This window comes from Lytechinus pictus, chromosome 4 (genome assembly GCF_037042905.1).
Source record: "Lytechinus pictus isolate F3 Inbred chromosome 4, Lp3.0, whole genome shotgun sequence".
Taxonomy (NCBI): domain Eukaryota; kingdom Metazoa; phylum Echinodermata; class Echinoidea; order Temnopleuroida; family Toxopneustidae; genus Lytechinus; species Lytechinus pictus.
Genome location: NC_087248.1, coordinates 8,743,763 through 8,760,497, shown reverse-complemented (window position 1 = coordinate 8,760,497; position 16,735 = coordinate 8,743,763). Strand labels below are relative to the sequence as shown.

The 16,735-nt window shown below is 39.1% G+C and overlaps 1 protein-coding gene across 1 annotated transcript; it reads left to right on the top strand.

The window, feature by feature from the left end:
* The first annotated feature begins 126 nt into the window (after positions 1-126).
* On the top strand, positions 127-9,481 carry LOC129259068 (uncharacterized). Its single transcript, XM_054897337.2, has 3 exons — positions 127-511; positions 2,100-2,269; positions 2,978-9,481. Exons 2-3 carry the CDS (start codon positions 2,108-2,110, stop codon positions 5,816-5,818), a joined length of 3,003 nt encoding a protein of 1,000 aa, XP_054753312.2. The 5' UTR covers positions 127-511; positions 2,100-2,107; the 3' UTR covers positions 5,819-9,481.
* The last annotated feature ends 7,254 nt before the right edge of the window (positions 9,482-16,735 follow it).

The following is a 16,735-nucleotide window of genomic DNA, read 5'->3' as shown; positions in this document are numbered from 1 at the left end:
TCGGGCCCACTTTTTCTTTTAAAAAAGGTCTAAGGTGCATATGCACCTATGTACCCCTACACCCTTTCCGCCAAATAGGTAGCCCATGTTTCCCATGTTTACACATTTTCTAGTGCATGTCTTTTTACAAAATAAAAGAAAATCCTCCAAGGGCGGGCCTCTCCCCCCTTCCTTCCTGGATCCGCCACCGATCGACCCCCTCCCCGACCTGCATCTCGCAGGCTCCGCACCGGGCTCTGCAATACCAGCATATACGAGGAAGATTTTGAAGACCAATAAAAGTTGTCTAGTTGCAAAGACTATCATAGTGTGAGTAAAAGGCCACATCTAGCCACACCCGTGCGCTCAAAACATATTGGAAGGAGATAATACGTTGTAGCATGTAATGCGTATTGCTACACACAAATCCGACGTACAAAGTGTATGGGCTGTTAACTACACAAAGGGCGTATACTAGGTTTTGACAAAAGGTCAAATTAACCGCTTTTGAGCCGAGGATTGCATCCTTATCGTAAGTATAAACGAGAAAATAGAACGATAATATATCAAAGACACCATTGAATTGATCATTGCGAGGGAATAGGAGATATTTTGAGGTATTTTCGTGCAGAATTTGAGTGATAACTGAAAAATGTTAGAATGCTGTTGTTGTTTAGTCCGACATGTTGAAAAGTGTGTGGTATGCACTGGGATTTCAATTCAAGATCAAGTAAAAGTATGGTGTTGAAATCTGGTGTTGGTGTTGTGACAACACCAGCCACAACACCGTGTTTGAAATCAGGCTGGTGTTGGGATAACCCAGGGAGCTGTTGATTTGAATAAATAGAGAAAAATCAAACTAGCATAATATTAATAACACTCAAAACTTTAATCTTGATCAAAATCAGAATTTTCAGATGTAAAAAAAGAAAGTTATGACATTTTAAAGTTACGCTTATTTTTCACAAAACAGTGATAAGATTTATTAAGATATGCACAACTCTTTGACACGCAAATGAGACAGACGATGATGTCATTCACTATTTCTTTGTTTTTTATTGTTTGAATTCTACAATATTTCATTTTTGGCAGATTTAACAATAAAGACCTAGGCCTACTTGACTGAACCATATTAATAAATAAACAATTTCCACATGTTCAGTGAGGAATTCATCGTTGTTTTCACATGACATTGACAATGAGCAGAGAAATAATATTTCATAATGATAAAATACAAAAGAAATAGTGAGTGGATGACGTAATCATCAGTCTCCTCATTTGCATACCAACCAGGATGTGCATATAACTGTTTTGTGAAAAGCGAAACTTTAAAATGTAATAACTTTCTTACTTTACATCAGATTTTGATGACATTTTTAATGTTATGCTTGTTGGATTTTTCTCTTTTTTATTAAAACAAACTTTTTGTTGGGATGGACCTGTCCTTTAAGCCCCACCTATCAAGGCATAAATAGTTAAGAAAACTATGCCTCTGGATACTATATCCGGCTTGTGACATGTCGGGATTCATGGCATTTTTGCCAATTTTGTGACTTTGGTTGGAACTAGTTTGGTCACATGATAGGGTTTAACCAATCACCTGACTAGGAGATTGTTATTATGACGGGTATATTCTGTAGAAAGTTGCCACGTGTGGTAACAGATGCACACAATGACGAAGGCTTGTCAGCAGGGTGAATTGTCTAATGATTTTTTTTTTCTTTAGTTAAATTAGTGATTAACTTCTTTGGGTGAAATTACTTATTGTTTATGAACTCCCAATATGGTAGGACCTATTTAAAAATGTACGAAATCTGGAATTTGGCATCCATTCTTCCAAAACATGTAAACAGATATTGCCAAAGTTTTATGGAATACATTAAGGACCAATAATACAAGAAGTCTACTATCACCAGATCACAATGACAAATGTGCATAAACCGGTAGATGGAAATCTCCAAAATTCCCAAGATGTCCATGTTTTTTTGGAGAATAAGCCAATACCTGCAGAAATTCCAATTGGATTTAGAACTGACACAAAAAAAAATCAATTTCTCTGTGCTTCCCAAAGAATTTACTTTTCGTGATTCATTTATATATATTTTTTTGTCTTTCTGCAGACCAAGAGATGAATCCTCAGCATATCCACCAGAACATGGGCTACTTGCCCCTGCTAGCCGAGGAAGGCTTGAAAGTAGTCAACAGCTACCAGGGCAGTGTCCACCTCCCTCCGGACGACTATCACCAGCCGCAGACCTCAGCCCAGCAGCATTACATGCCCCACTATCAGGTGAGTGGTTGAATATTGATATGGTCGCTCCATCAAAACAGACTCGTATCCGACTGATGGTATGCTGTTGGAATAAGGTAATAGTGTTGGCCGGTCCAGAGTCTTATTTCTCTGCTGTAGCTGTTGCATTATTAGTTAATTACGGATAAATCCTTGAGTCTTAGAAAATCTGATGAGCCTACAGCATGTGTGAGACCTGTGTCAACCAGGATCAGTACCAATATTTCATAACCTTGATGAAGAATTGGAATACATATTTTGCTATATTGTTATAATTGATAAACTTGTAGACTTGAAAGGTCTTTACAGATAGGCTTGCACTTTCATAAATTTATTCAAATTCTTAATTTATTCAGAAGTCTTGATAAATGATATACATGTACTTGATACAATTTTTCTTTTTAAGTGTAAATAGGTCTTTGCCAATTGTGTTGCATTTACAAAGTAGATGATGCATGATACATAAAGAGCACTATACTGTACAAGTGTTTTATATTTTGAACTATAGAGTTTAAAAACTTTAAATGTTAATTGTAAATTAGATTTATTTCTGAAGAATCCCCCACCTCCCACATATTTTCATTAAACCTTCAACTCCTGATGCATTATCATGTATTTCATCATTTAATCTTATTCCTTTCATAAAAACACAGTTTGCATGATGTATAATTTCCTTGCTTGTTTTTTCCTTCTTGATGAATTGTTCAGGTCCCGGGAGATGGGTATCCTCACCACCACCACCATCCCCATGATCGGATGCAAGGCATGTACATAGGACCTCCAGGGATTGGAGGACCAGGAGGAGCAGGCAGCAGTACCAGTGCTACAGATGACATCAACTTGCATAGCTTTGATGATAACAGGGGAGGGCTGGTGACATTCAACCAACCGCAGTACCTCCCAAAGACGACCGCCCCTCTGCCAGCTGAGCCTAAACCTAAGGAAAGGTCCAAGAAAAGCAAAGGTGGGCAGCCTAAGAAGAGGGCTCGGAACCCAGGGGCCTGGAAGAGGAACACCAACAAGAGGTTGCGTAATTCAGGGCAGCCGTATATCAATTCGAATGGATGCGTCATGCCAGCTCGGAAGATGAAGGAGTCGTGTAAGAACTGCAGGCAGCGATGTCCTGAGAGGATCAGCGAGGAGCAGAGGCAGGAGATCTTTGATGATTATTGGCATAGTAACAAGGACTGGACCTACAGACGAATGTACATCATCGAGCATGCTTTGCCTCAGCCTATTCAGAGGAGGCGATCCAAGAGGGATATGGATCAGAAAGCTCGCAGAATCAGCTTCCATTACCATTTGACTTGCGATGGCATCATGGAGAAGGTTTGCAAGAGATTCTTTCTCAACACCCTTGCTGTTGGAGAAAAGTTTGTCATCATATCACTGCATAAAAAGACAGTTGATGGGAAAGTGATACCTGATAGACGAGGAAGGCATCCAGCTGCGAACCAAATCCCCTACGACATGAAGCAAGAGGCAAGGAGGCATATCCAGCTGAATATCTTGAACAGACCGCAGGAACAGGTCAGCCTTCCCAAGATGTATGACTCGTATGTTCAGGAGTGCGGGATGCAACAGAGAACAACGGTTAAGAAGCACTTCTATCGTAAGCTCATGAATGAAGAGCTTAGGATATCTCAGCAGAGATTAGAGGGACCAGATGAAGTGCGAAATGAAGAGCGCCCTCTGGACTACACTCCTACGCCACAAGTCAGTGCTCTTGAGTGCCTAATCAAAGAGCTCTGGCAGAAAGAACAAGAACGTATCCGCAATACCAAACCAAAATGCAGCCTGAAAGATAAGTTGAAAGAGTACCATGCCTTGAGATTTGGGGGAAAGGAGTATGTGAACTTCAAAGGGCAAGTTAGGCCATCACGGAAGATGAAAGAGCCTTGTGAGAATTGCCAGAAAGCTTGCACAGAGCATATCACAGAAGAGCAAAGACAAAGCCTATTTAACAACTTCTGGGATCCTAATAAAGACTGGACAGAAAAGAAGAAGTATGTCCTCAGCTGTACAGAATCAAGGCCTGTCATCAAATCTAGGATAAGACTTAAGAGGGGTAGGGCTGCAACAAGGTTCGGCAGGCCTCACAGATTCACTTATTTCTTTGAGGTGGATGGTAAGAAAGTACCCGTTTGTCGCAAGTATTTTGTCAACACCCTTGGCCTTAGTCATAATTTCATAGCTTCTTGCATTGCAAAGCAGGATGAAAATGGTGATTTTGATCCAGCCAAGAGGAAGAAGTCTGGAACTCTTGCCAAGTTACCCCCTGCTGCAGCCAAAGATATCAGACAGCACATCATCTACAACTGCTGGGCAGATCCAAATAAGGGTAGAGAGTATCAGACCCATTCTTCAACCAGAGGATGGTCATGGAACGTCTCCAAGATGTATGCTGCTTATCGTCAGTGTTGTTGGATGCGAGGCACAAAGCCTGCAAGCACTTACATGTACAGGAGGGTGTTCTGCGAGGAAATGAAAATTTTTGAGGAATGTAAAATGTTGACAGCAAGCAATCCGAGTTCATCCACCAGGCTTGCTGGGAAGAAACAGGCAGAGAGTAAGTCTGGGAAGGCAGCCTCAGGTTCTTCAATGCAAGCAACAGCTCAGGAATCACCTGCCACTACTTCTTCTGCTGATGGTCCAGAGGGTGACATTCTGGATGATCAAGATGAAGTGTCTATGGAACCTACAGATGCAGAAAATGATAAAGACTATCAACCGTCAAGTGAAGAAGATTATGATGAAGATGATGATGATGATGATGAAGATTACACACCACCAAAAAGGAAGGCTCAGGTTTCTGCTGGTCCTCACTGCTCTGTGCCCATAATGCCTCTCGAACAGATGCCAGGAACATATGATGGGGAAGAGGACTGTGCAGAGGAGAAGGATGAACAGCTTGAAGATTTTCCTTCAACCTCTGGGCAGGTTGGTCATACCAAACCAAGGTATCGTCCTAGTGACACAGCCGACATGCGTTGTGCCGGTCAGACCTATGTCAATGACAAAGGCAACGTCATCCCAGCCCGAAAGATCAAGGAACCCTGCACAAACTGTCGCAAACAATGCATGGAACGTGTGCCTCAGGAGATGCGGGAAAAGATCTTCAACATGTTCTGGAGCAAAGAAATGCCCTGGGAGAAGAAGCGTCAATACATGGAAGACTGCATTGAAGAGACCGCTGTCAAGAAGCGAACACTCCCAGCTTCTCAGATGAAGCTGACTCGCAAGGTGCACATGAAATACACACTCAAGTTGGGAGACTGGCAGGAGAATGTTTGCAAACTTTTCTTTCTGAACACACTTGGAATCAGCCAGAAATTTGCCATTGTATCCCTGAGAAAGCAGAAAGAACGGCTTCTCCAGGATGTTGAGATTCCCCCTTTTGATCCATCTGATCCAGTCTCTCTTCCTGATCCAGCCCCTCTTGCTCCAGTGCCAAGTGAACCAACTCCTGCATCTACAAATAATGCAGATAGTAGTTTTAGAGATGTACTTTCCCATCTGCTTCTAATCCCTACATCGAATATGTCTTAATCATAAATTCTTCTGTCAGATGTGTTCAGAGAATGACTCTGCTATGTCATTTGACAGGTTATTGAGGTGAGATATTGCTCTCTGAAAAGCTAATGCTATGAAATATCATGTCAACAGTCATTAATGGTCAAATTCCTAAAACCAATTATTCATTGGGAGATCAGACAATTTCTACATGCAATTACACTCTGACTAAGGCCATGGAAGCTTTTTTTTTATGGCATCTGGTTGCATGTGACTACAAATAGTTGGATTTTCGTCAAATTTTATGCTTCTTGTATTTTCGGCTAAAAATAAAACCAACTTGATGTTGGGGTAAACTACTATATCTTTTGTCTTTTTAATAAAATGGTGGGAATGAATTAGTATAAAAGTTTATGTTATTTCCAAGTCTCCAACTTTGGCAACAGTATTTTTTTCCATCAGTTGATTTTTGTCTCGCCTGCATAGCAGAGCGAGACTATAGGCGCCGCTTTTCCGACGGCGGCGGCGACGGCAGCGGCGGCGTCAACATCAAATCTTAACCTAAGGTTAAGTTTTTGAAATGACATCATAACTTAGAAAGTCTATGGACCTAGTTCATGAAACTTGGACATAAGGTTAATCAAGTATTACTGAACATCCTGCCTGAGTTTTAGGTCACATGACCAAGGTCAAAGGTCATTTAGGGTCAATGAACTTTGACCATGTTGGGAGAATTATTTTCAAAATCTTAACCGAAGGTTAAGTTTTAGAAATGACATCATAACTTAGAAAGTATATAGACCTAGTTCATGAAACTTGGGCATAAGGTAAATCAAGTATAAGTGAACATCCTGCTCGAGTTTCAGGTCACGTGACCAATGTCAAAGGTCATTTAGGGTCAATGAACTTTGGTCAAGTTGGGGGTATTTGTTGAATTACTATCATAACTTTGAAAATTTATGGATCTAGTTCATGAAACTTGGACATAAGGTTAATCAAGTATTGGTGAACATCCTGCCTGAGTTTCAGGTCACATGACCAAGGTCAAAGGTCATTAAGGGTCAATGAACTTTGGCCAAGTTGGGGGTATTTGTTGAATTACCATCATAACTTTGAAAGTTTATAGATAGAGTGAATGAAATGTGGACATGGGTGTAGTTGACAAGTCTTAAGTCACCATTCAAATGTCATTTATGGTCAATGAACGTGGTATTATGTCATTATATGAATGGTGTTTTTGTGAATGATTATTTTATAGTAGTTTTCAAAGTTAGCACTGCTGCGATATTAAAATCGCGTAATGCAGGCGAGACTGCCAGAGGCGTTCCACTTGTTCTTTTTTGAAGGCAATTCATCAAGTTCATATCTGGAGCTAGGAAGAGAATGGCCCGAATTCTAAAGTTCATTTTTACTTAGAACCCGGTCTACCTGTATGGTTTGTGTGTGTGTTCGTGGGGTATTTACCCCATGCACCATTAGGGAAGAAGACTATTTTAGTTGTTGACAGACATCAATAATTTGCTAAATTGAAGTCATGAAAATCACAAAACCAATTTTCAAGTGATATCGATATTTCCATGGCATTGCTAGTTCATAAAGCTGAGCAATTAGATTTGGGCTGAGTTTTACAATTGACCATACCAACATGTGACCAATAGATCAGGCCAAGATGGGTAGGGGAATGATTTATTTTTATTTTAAGAATGCATGTAAATATCTGTTAAGGTAGCAATGTATAAAGTTATAAACAAATAGTTCCTGTCGCGAGTCTTCGCTGATTGTGCCAAATTTTAACATCATTCTTGCCCTTTATTCATTTGAATTATGAGAAACTGCAATTAATTTGAAGCCTTCTTCTTAACATTTTTAATTCTATGTTCTAACCATCTCAAAATTGTGTCATGCATTATGATACTGTTTGTCACAGAACTGAGTATATTTACCTTATTCAAAAACAAAATCTTACATTTATTATTTTGAAGTTCATTTTCTATGAAGGGACATTGTCTTAATTTTCCTACCTTTCTCTGTTTTTATATGAATTTGGTTTATATTGAAATATATGCTCAGTACATCATGATAGTTCACTTTTCTGTTGCAATATTAATGAGCATATCTAGAGGTATGAATGTGCTTTCTTTCTACACATTTTGCACTTTTGTATGATATTCTTGATTCATTCACTGTTAATTTAAAGCATTTATTATTCAGTGTACATTTTAGTCAGAATGTAAATTTGCTTTGAGAACATGTTAAGAGTAATCCAACATATTGTTGTCTTTACACTGACAACCATCATGGTAACATAAAAAAAAAACTTTGGCAGTTAAACTTCTCCAAAGTTCAAAATCTTGTTTCCTGTATAGAGGATGGGAGGCCATCCTAGAAAAGGCATATTTGAAGATCAGGGACACATTTTTTTAGAGAGTGTATTGATGCTATGGTAAGCCAGTTATGTCATAATTTGTTCATCTAGGAGGCGTGCCTGAGCATCATACTCCTGAGGTATCACGTAGGCCTGTGTGTGAATCATCGATTTAACAAACAAGAAAACAGAGTTGTATTGGTCTTTCCATAGGTCAAAAACAAAGTTCCAAAAAAATGAAGAAATTCAGAGGCACTTTCTGGAATCGTCAAATATTTTTCTTTTGTCTACACAATTCCTGGAGTAAAATCAATAATGCAAGTGAAAAGCATTAACTTTTTTTTTCTTACCTACAAAATGCAGCAAACATTTCTATGAATATGAATATTGAAAATTGTTTTATGGAAACAATGTTTATATTACCAGGAGCCCAGATAATTACCTGGAATGTGGGAACCCTGGTTTATTTGCCTATCAAGATTATGATTAATGTTGCCAGTAATGGCACAATATGTCATCAAGAAGATCAAACGTCGAGGTGCGAGATCAATATAATATTTTATGTAAATCATTATACAGTCAATCAACTTGCCTATCTCTGTGTACGAATGAGGGTGCAAATGATTTCAAGATAAGGAATTGTTGCATTGCTTGATTCAAGTACTCGGGTTCGAATTCTTAAACAAGAACAAACTCTATCAAGAGAGGACTGATTGAAATAATGAGTTGTTCAAGGTCATAAATGATACATTAATATTTTTCTTGAATTGTTATTTTTTTATTTATGAAAAGAGGTCTGTTCCTATCCTTGTAATGATCACACATTTCTTTCAAGTAATGGGCGGCAATATGGGCCAAGACCAATCAAATTTTATTTAAAACCAAGGGAAAAAAAGGAAAAGAAAGAGAAAAGGGTGAAATATGATCTCATACTTTGAAAAAATTGATTCTCATAAAAAGAATAATATTTTCTCTCTCCCTACTCAAGTTTGTCCCATATGCCTTATTTTGCCCCACAAAATATTTGGCTAGTTACGCAACCATTGTACATTTAATACAGCCTTAAGAGAGCATGACCTACATTTTCATGAAGACAATCATAATCTCAGAAATTATTATATTTATTGTTATATGTTTTATCTTGCCATAATGTAAATATGAATCATATTGTTATTTGCTTCCTTTCTGATTTTTTTTTCTCTCTGTATATCTAATATGCTATAGCGGTTTCTTTCATACGATGCTAGAAGTGTAGATGAGTTTCTTTGAGGGAACAGATCAATTTGTCTGGTGGAAAATTCTTATAATAAAATATTCATATCTGAATGTAATAACTATTTGACTTCGTGCAAATGTGGAGCTGGAGTGAGGATTATGATACTGGCAGTGATAATGGGCCAGGGGTGGTTTGATGTAGAAAATAGAATCTATAATAGAATGGAGGGGAAAAGAGAGAGATATAGGGATAGAGGGATATAGAGAGAGGTGATGTGGAGGGTGGGAGAGAAAAAGGAAAAGACAGAAGGGAGAGGATTGAGGGATAGAATGAGAGAAGAAATTGAGATTGGCCTGGATTTTTGAGGAAACGATGTGTACTGGATACTTCTCTGAAAAAAAAGATGGGTTCCGAGATCATAACTAACTTCCTTCATATCATCCTATCTTTCTTCCTGTTCTTTCTACTTCTCCTGCTTCCTCTTCTTTCTTTCTTTCCTTCTTTTTCTTCTTCTTCTCGTACTCCTCTTCCTTCTTCTTTCTCCTCATTCTTCTTTTCCACACCTCCTCCTACTCCTCTCCCTTCATCTTCTTTCTCCTCATTCTTCTTCTCATACCTCCTCCTCTTCTTCTTCTGCTCCTCCTCCTTCCTCCTCTTCTTTTTCTTCTTCCTCCTCCTCCCCTCCTTCCTCTTCATATTCCCTTCTTCCTTGTACAATGTGACACAACTCTCGTAATAATAAACAGCCCTCTTTCGTTAACATTTGGACAGTGCTATAGTATCCGCTTAAAATAAACCCAACTTGTTAGAACCATAAATATCAATTTAAAGAGATATTTATTGTTAGGACATGGTCCTATGTCTACAAGTTAGTCAGGTCAATTGATTGCACCCCATGAACTCAACTCTATGAATACCTTTTTGTGGCAAAAATAACAAGATTGGCGATTTACTTTTCTCCATTATTTGATTTCAATTCAATTTCTTAACGGAATTTATTTCATTTGTTTTTTCCACTTGATGATTGTTTCATTAGCATTATATCCATTTGCAGAAAATTCTTGCCCTAATAAGGCGCAGTCTGTTGGATACATTGTAAGTAAGCGGAGCGAGCGAGAAAGAAAAACATAGATTAAGTATTGTGTGAGGCCTTACCAGTTAAGTGAGAAAAAAACATCGAACGGGTGAGATATAAGCAAATTCGATGGTAACAAAAAAAAAAAAAACACGATTCAACAAAACAATAATAATAATTGAAATATATACTATTATAATTTATAGCCCATAACAATCGGAAGACTCTATGCGCATTGATGGGTAAAATAGGCCCAAAACATTGTGTAAAATGTAAAAAGAAAAAGGCAGCCAATAAGCCCGCAATAGTATACACCAGACATTGTCAAATATGAAATAGGAATGACTTTATCTTCTACTCACTAGCGTACCTACGGGGGGGGGGGGGCAGGGGGGGCACTCTGCCCCCCCTGACGAGTCACAACCCATGCAAAAACGTATCTTTGCCCGTATCTTGAGAAACCTTTTTGCCCCCCCCCTGACGAGCTTTAAGACCTTTAATGCCCCCCTTTTTTTTTTTTTTGGCTTGTCAATTTTTTTCTGGTACGAAATACTTTATCGAAGACCTTTTTTTTTTTTTTTTTTTTTTTTTTTTTTGCTTGTCAATTTTTTTCTGGTACGAAATCCTTTATTTGTGATCGAAGACCTTTTTTTTTTTTTTTTTTTTTTTTTTTCCTTGTCAAATTTTTTGGTGGACGGTTTTGCCCCCCCCCCCCCCTGTGGAAAATCCTAGGTACGCCACTGCTTCTACTTGTCGTGTCAATGCACTTTGTGTCTCGGATGTACCAATATTTATGAATAGGGCAAGGTCATCAATACAAACTTTCTTCATCTGTCAATACCGGTGACTCGAGATGTTGATTTGTCGAATAAAACTTCAAGATGAATATCGCCACTCGCCTTCCTCTAAGCCTAATTGCCCCCCCCCCAATAATTTTTTTGAAAAGTGTGCAGAAATCCTTCAAATTCACTTTAGAAGATCCAAAAGCGCATCCATGACAAGATCGGTCGATTCGCTCTCTCATTTTCGATTTTTTTTTCTGGGTGCGGCCATATCCTGCCTGCATGAGAGCATGTGGACCTAAACGTATTAGTATAATCATGACAAAATTATTGTCTTGACTGATAATAATAATTCACAGGGGGGTGAGGGATATGATTAAAATGGATAAGATGCCATACAATTTTAGCCTGACGAAACGGGCCTTAGTTTTTTGACCCCCCCCCTCCCCCAATAAATTGAATATATTAATTCATGACAATTTTCCTATTTTATACACTGTTAAAAAAACCGTGATTTTACAGGAAAAAAAAGATTTTGCAGAAAGCAATAACAGAATCATTCTGTAAATTCATAAAACAGGATTTTTTCTGCAATTTAACAGAACATATCTGTTTAAAAAGGGGAAAAGGGTGTTTTATTATAGGAAATTTGTAAGATTCCATACCAAATACCAATTTCCTGTAAGATTAAAGGTGTTCTCGAGACTCTGCTGCAGGAATTTTTTTTATTTTAAGGATAAATTTTCTAACAGTGTACGGGAATACTTCATTGCCAAAGAGAAAAAAAGACAACTACAAAAAAGACAGGGCCCAACTGATCAAAATAAATCCATACGCTAAATCAATCAAGAAAAATAGATAGACTTTGCAAGGGCTTTTATTTTGTATATATGCATATTTGTGTAAATTGTAGAAGATGTGTTGTGTCTGTTCGTGCACACACATATGCAGATCTGCTTTACATCGGATCCAATCAACATAACCCCCTCCCTTGCGATCAGCCAGTCATCAAGCAAGAAATGCTATCATCAGATCATTATTTTTTACCGTGTCACGTACTTTCCATTTACACCAGACGGTTACCCCATTTCAAGTAATTATCCAATTAAATATTACCCCTTCCTATTGGTGTTTTGACACCTTATATGGGTCTTTGACATTGACCCTTTCAATTATTTCATTCATTCCATTAACGAAGAAGAACGCGTAGAACCCCCTATAATGTAACTCGTTAACAGGGGCTTCTCAGTATACATTTGTATTTTAGGGGATGCCCATCTTAACGAAGAGATGAAAGAAGATGAATTCAAGAGGGTAAATAAATGAAGGGGAACATGCCCATTATCAGTCTTACTATTTTCATCATCCACATCAACATGATCATCATCATGCAAACAAGCGTCATCATCACAAGATCATCATCAGCATCATTATCATCATCATCATCACCATCATCACCACCACTACCATCACCATCATCACCACATCGTCATTGCCATCCTCATCATCACTGTATATCTTTAATATCTAAAATTTCTTCATTATCTATTAGGTCCAGGACCTTTGTAATTAATAATTTATTGTTATGTTATTCATACTTTCTCATTTACTGTATTTACATTTATCATATTTACTTCCTATATCGGATACTAGTATCATTGATATCTTAGAACCATACTCGTGAGAAACTTTACTGGCAATTCACCGCTATGCCTATAATATGTCCACCTCGCCCCCCCCCCCCTCCCCCGGTGAATCAATACATTTTTGCTAACGTAATAAATCTTGCCTGATATGGTATTAACATTCAACAATTTGCAAGCCTTCACGACCAACACATAACGGATATGCACTCATTCAAAAGTTTGCAAGACAGGGTTATACTGTTTCAGTTTCTAGTTACCATGGTTGCAGTTCAGTTTACATATATTATTTATCATTTCCAGCAAACATATAAATTGTGCAGATAGTTGTTCTTTATTTCCAGTTCTTTGAAAGCAAACGGGTCGTGTGTTCCAGTGGTTAGAGCATTGGACTCATAATGTGGAGGAGCCGTGGTGTAGTGGTTCTGACTCTCGCCTTGTAAACGGAGGGTCGTGTGTTCGAATCCCACCGCGGTCTCGCGTCCATTGGCAAGGCGTTAATCCACACTTTGCCACTCTCGACCCAGGTGCTAAATGAGTACCCGGTAGGATGTGAAAGTCATTGTAGCTTGTCCAGTGTAGCTTGTGTGCGCCTCACCGGCGACTGACTTGAATACTCCACAGGGAGTGGAGGATGTGCACACATTGTGTGCGGGAATGACTGATTGAATCCGATGACCGTTGTAATAATATATCTGTAAAGCGCTAAGGCACGTCGTTCCGATGTATTAAGCGCTATATGAAAGCGGATTATTATTATTATAATCGCAAGGTTGTGAGTTCGAATCCAAATCTGCCATTGTCTCCACTTTGATAAAAAGTCCCGAGAGTGATATCTGTCGTCTATAACGTCAGCCACTATGACTGATTAACCTAGACGTAAAAGGTTTCTTATAGGTAACTGGTTATATACCAGCTTGGCGTTTGCCAGCAAAACGATGTCCTGCCGAGATCCTACGGGAGTTGCCACAAAAAGAAACAGAAACAACTATCTTCGGATGATCATGGTGATCTATAGAACAAGGTAAAATTGAAACCAGAGGAGTATTTCATTAACATTTGCCGTCTGAAAAGTTGTCAGATCCGGCAACTTTTTTCGATTTTGATTGGCTGTTTTAGCATTGTCTATAAGCTGTCAGATAAAACATCCGACACGTGCCCTTCCAAGAATTGCCCCAATCATAAATTGAAGATGACGATGATGATGGTGTTGACAATAGGTAGTTTTCTCATTTAGTACGGGGAAACTCTCTACAATGCCATCGATTCCTTTGAAAATGCAATTAAAATCACACTGGAGAGCTTTGGTGGACTGGGACAGCAGATCATCTGGAGATTTGCACCGGATGAACAATTGCAAATATGTTGTTGTCCAGAGTCAAGATATTCCAATGCTATCCTGGTCCACCAACTTTCGACATAGACTTTCAGCTCTTCATTTGAATTGCATTTCAAAGGAATTGGGGCGTTGTAGAGAGTTTCCCCGGAGTTCTGCGAAAAGTCCAATGACGGGGTTGACGACGAGCACTATGCTAGTAGTATATTTAACGCACATTTCTTCATTAATTTTAATTCATTTGTAAAAAAGTAAACAAGGCCATTTGGAAAACTTCCATCATGTCCATGAGGTACAATTGCCAATCTAGGGGTAAAAAACGCTCAAGCAATATTTAAATGGGGCTCCTTCCCCCCTCAAGGAGGCAGTCACTGAAATGGCACCGATTCCCCCATCTGACGTCGAAGCATTGAGAGGCCGACTCTTCCATAATTATTTTTGGCGACAGCAGTTAATTGGTGGTTTGTAAACTTAAATTTTCAAATTGGTGTTTCATCTTTCTTTCCATTTTCTTCCTCTTGTCCTTCCCTCCTGTTCCTCGCTTTGTCCCTTTTTGCACCCCTTGGGAAATGGCGCCGGGGGCATGTAGGTGCCCCCTGCCCCCAAGATACACCACTGACGAGGTGAAATATAAGTAAACACACGAATACTCATCCAGACACATAACACAAAAACAAACTACAACTCTATTTAACATGGACGCATTAATATTCCTCCTATGTGTGGCTTGTCTATTGCTTACAGGAATTCATCGCGTTTGTATTTCGTATTCCTTCCCTTCGAATTTGCATCAGTCGACGAACATCTCTATAGTACATGATTGTATAATTGCATGGTAAATTTTTGTGGACTTTCAAGAGACATAAAACATGTTTAAAAAGGGAAATGGAAATATTAGTTGATCATGTTGATTGTTGGCGACTTGGTGGAATCGGGGTGTCAGGCATGCTGAGAAAGGCGTTGACTTTTTCTTCTCTCGGAAAATAAATGAAAAGCGAAAACTCCTCATCACTCCATCCCAATGCCTCCCATCCGGTTGCGCGCATCGGAGGCTAAATGACTCGCTCTCGATGATAATTTATAGACATGTATTTTTCCCTAGCTATAATCTAGTGTAAAAAAATGAATTCGCAAAAAAAAATTCTACATTAATTTTACTAGATATTTAACAGGTAACAGAAGGGGGCGTGTAGTCTCCAGGTACAGAACTTGACCTTGATCAACAAGTGTGCATGTCTCCACTTAAAGACTAGCACATACAAAACTTGCTGTTTAAATTCTGTACACAAGGCATGAGTAGGCTGCAATTCAGACCCTTTACTCGAATGAAGGGTTTGCCCAGCAGACTAGGGGGCGTGGCGGTATAATGTCTACTGCATGTCGAGAGTTTAGATAGATAAAGGGATCGTATATGAATGCATATGACTTTAAGAGTGTACTTCGTCGAAATTGAGAGGCGGGACAGGCATCCTTATCATGTAGTGCAATGGGTGAGGCGAAAAACATTACTGAAAATAAATTAAAAGAAAACAAATAGGGCTGATGTTATCATGGAGTGAAATGTTTTTCTGTCTTTGATCATGTTGATTCGGCATACCAGGGATAAAACCAGCAAGTAACCAGATATTCAGTGATATCATGTTGAAAAACATTTAAAGTACAAAATTAATCCCCCCAAAACCACAAGTCAATACATCCCTCCCCCCCCCCCCTCCATGAGTATGCCTGAGCCTTTGTTATAAATCCATTGTTCTTTCAAACCACCGATCAGTTGACGCTTACAACATGACTGTGAAACGGCAATGACGGGGTATGTCCCTGGCTTGTGCTCCTCGATCGTTCTATTTCACCTGGTTTTGCCCTGGATATTTGGGTCACGAAGGCTCTTGATCACGTGCGTAAGACGACCAGACAGACGCGGATATAATGAGGCAATATTACAGCTATTGAACGGACAAGTTTCTAGGTCAGGGACGTCAAGATTTCCAGTGCGCAACAGAGGAACAGCAGCAACAAGAAAAATAACGAAGTTAAATAATTTATTTTGAACAAAACAGAGAGAGAAGAAATGTTACATCGTTTCTGGCCTAAAATAGATTGTAGGTTGGTAGATTCTCATTCATGCCGTTGATGAAGATGACAATGACTGTTCCTCATCATGATTGCGTGATTATTGTAGTCGAAACGCAATACTTATTATCATAATCTGATTTAAAACACTCCCCCGTCCCTCCTTCTCCAAACTCCGCATACTATTCCAATTTGCAGATTGTACAAGTTGCAAACGCCCAATTTCCAAGAACTGAAAATAAGGGCAATTCTCACCGGAAAACATTTTCGTGCAATGAGACGACCGGACCCTCATCCCGAGTCTGCTGTGCAAACTCCAAACTCGAGTTAAGGGTCTGAATGGGCACCCTACTCGTGAATTGAAACAGCAAGATTTATATGCGCTAGTCTTTGCGTGGAGGCACTTTCGTTGATCAATTTCAGTCAGGGTCTGTGCCTGCAGACTACCTCATCCCCGCCCATCCTC

Bases quoted from the DNA above. Each gene is read 5' to 3' on its own strand.
- LOC129259068 (XM_054897337.2), top strand. From the start codon at position 2,108: ATGAATCCTCAGCATATCCACCAGAACATGGGCTACTTGCCCCTGCTA. The intron at 2,270-2,977 runs GTGAGTGGTTGA...TGAATTGTTCAG, and splicing joins ATTACATGCCCCACTATCAG to GTCCCGGGAGATGGGTATCC.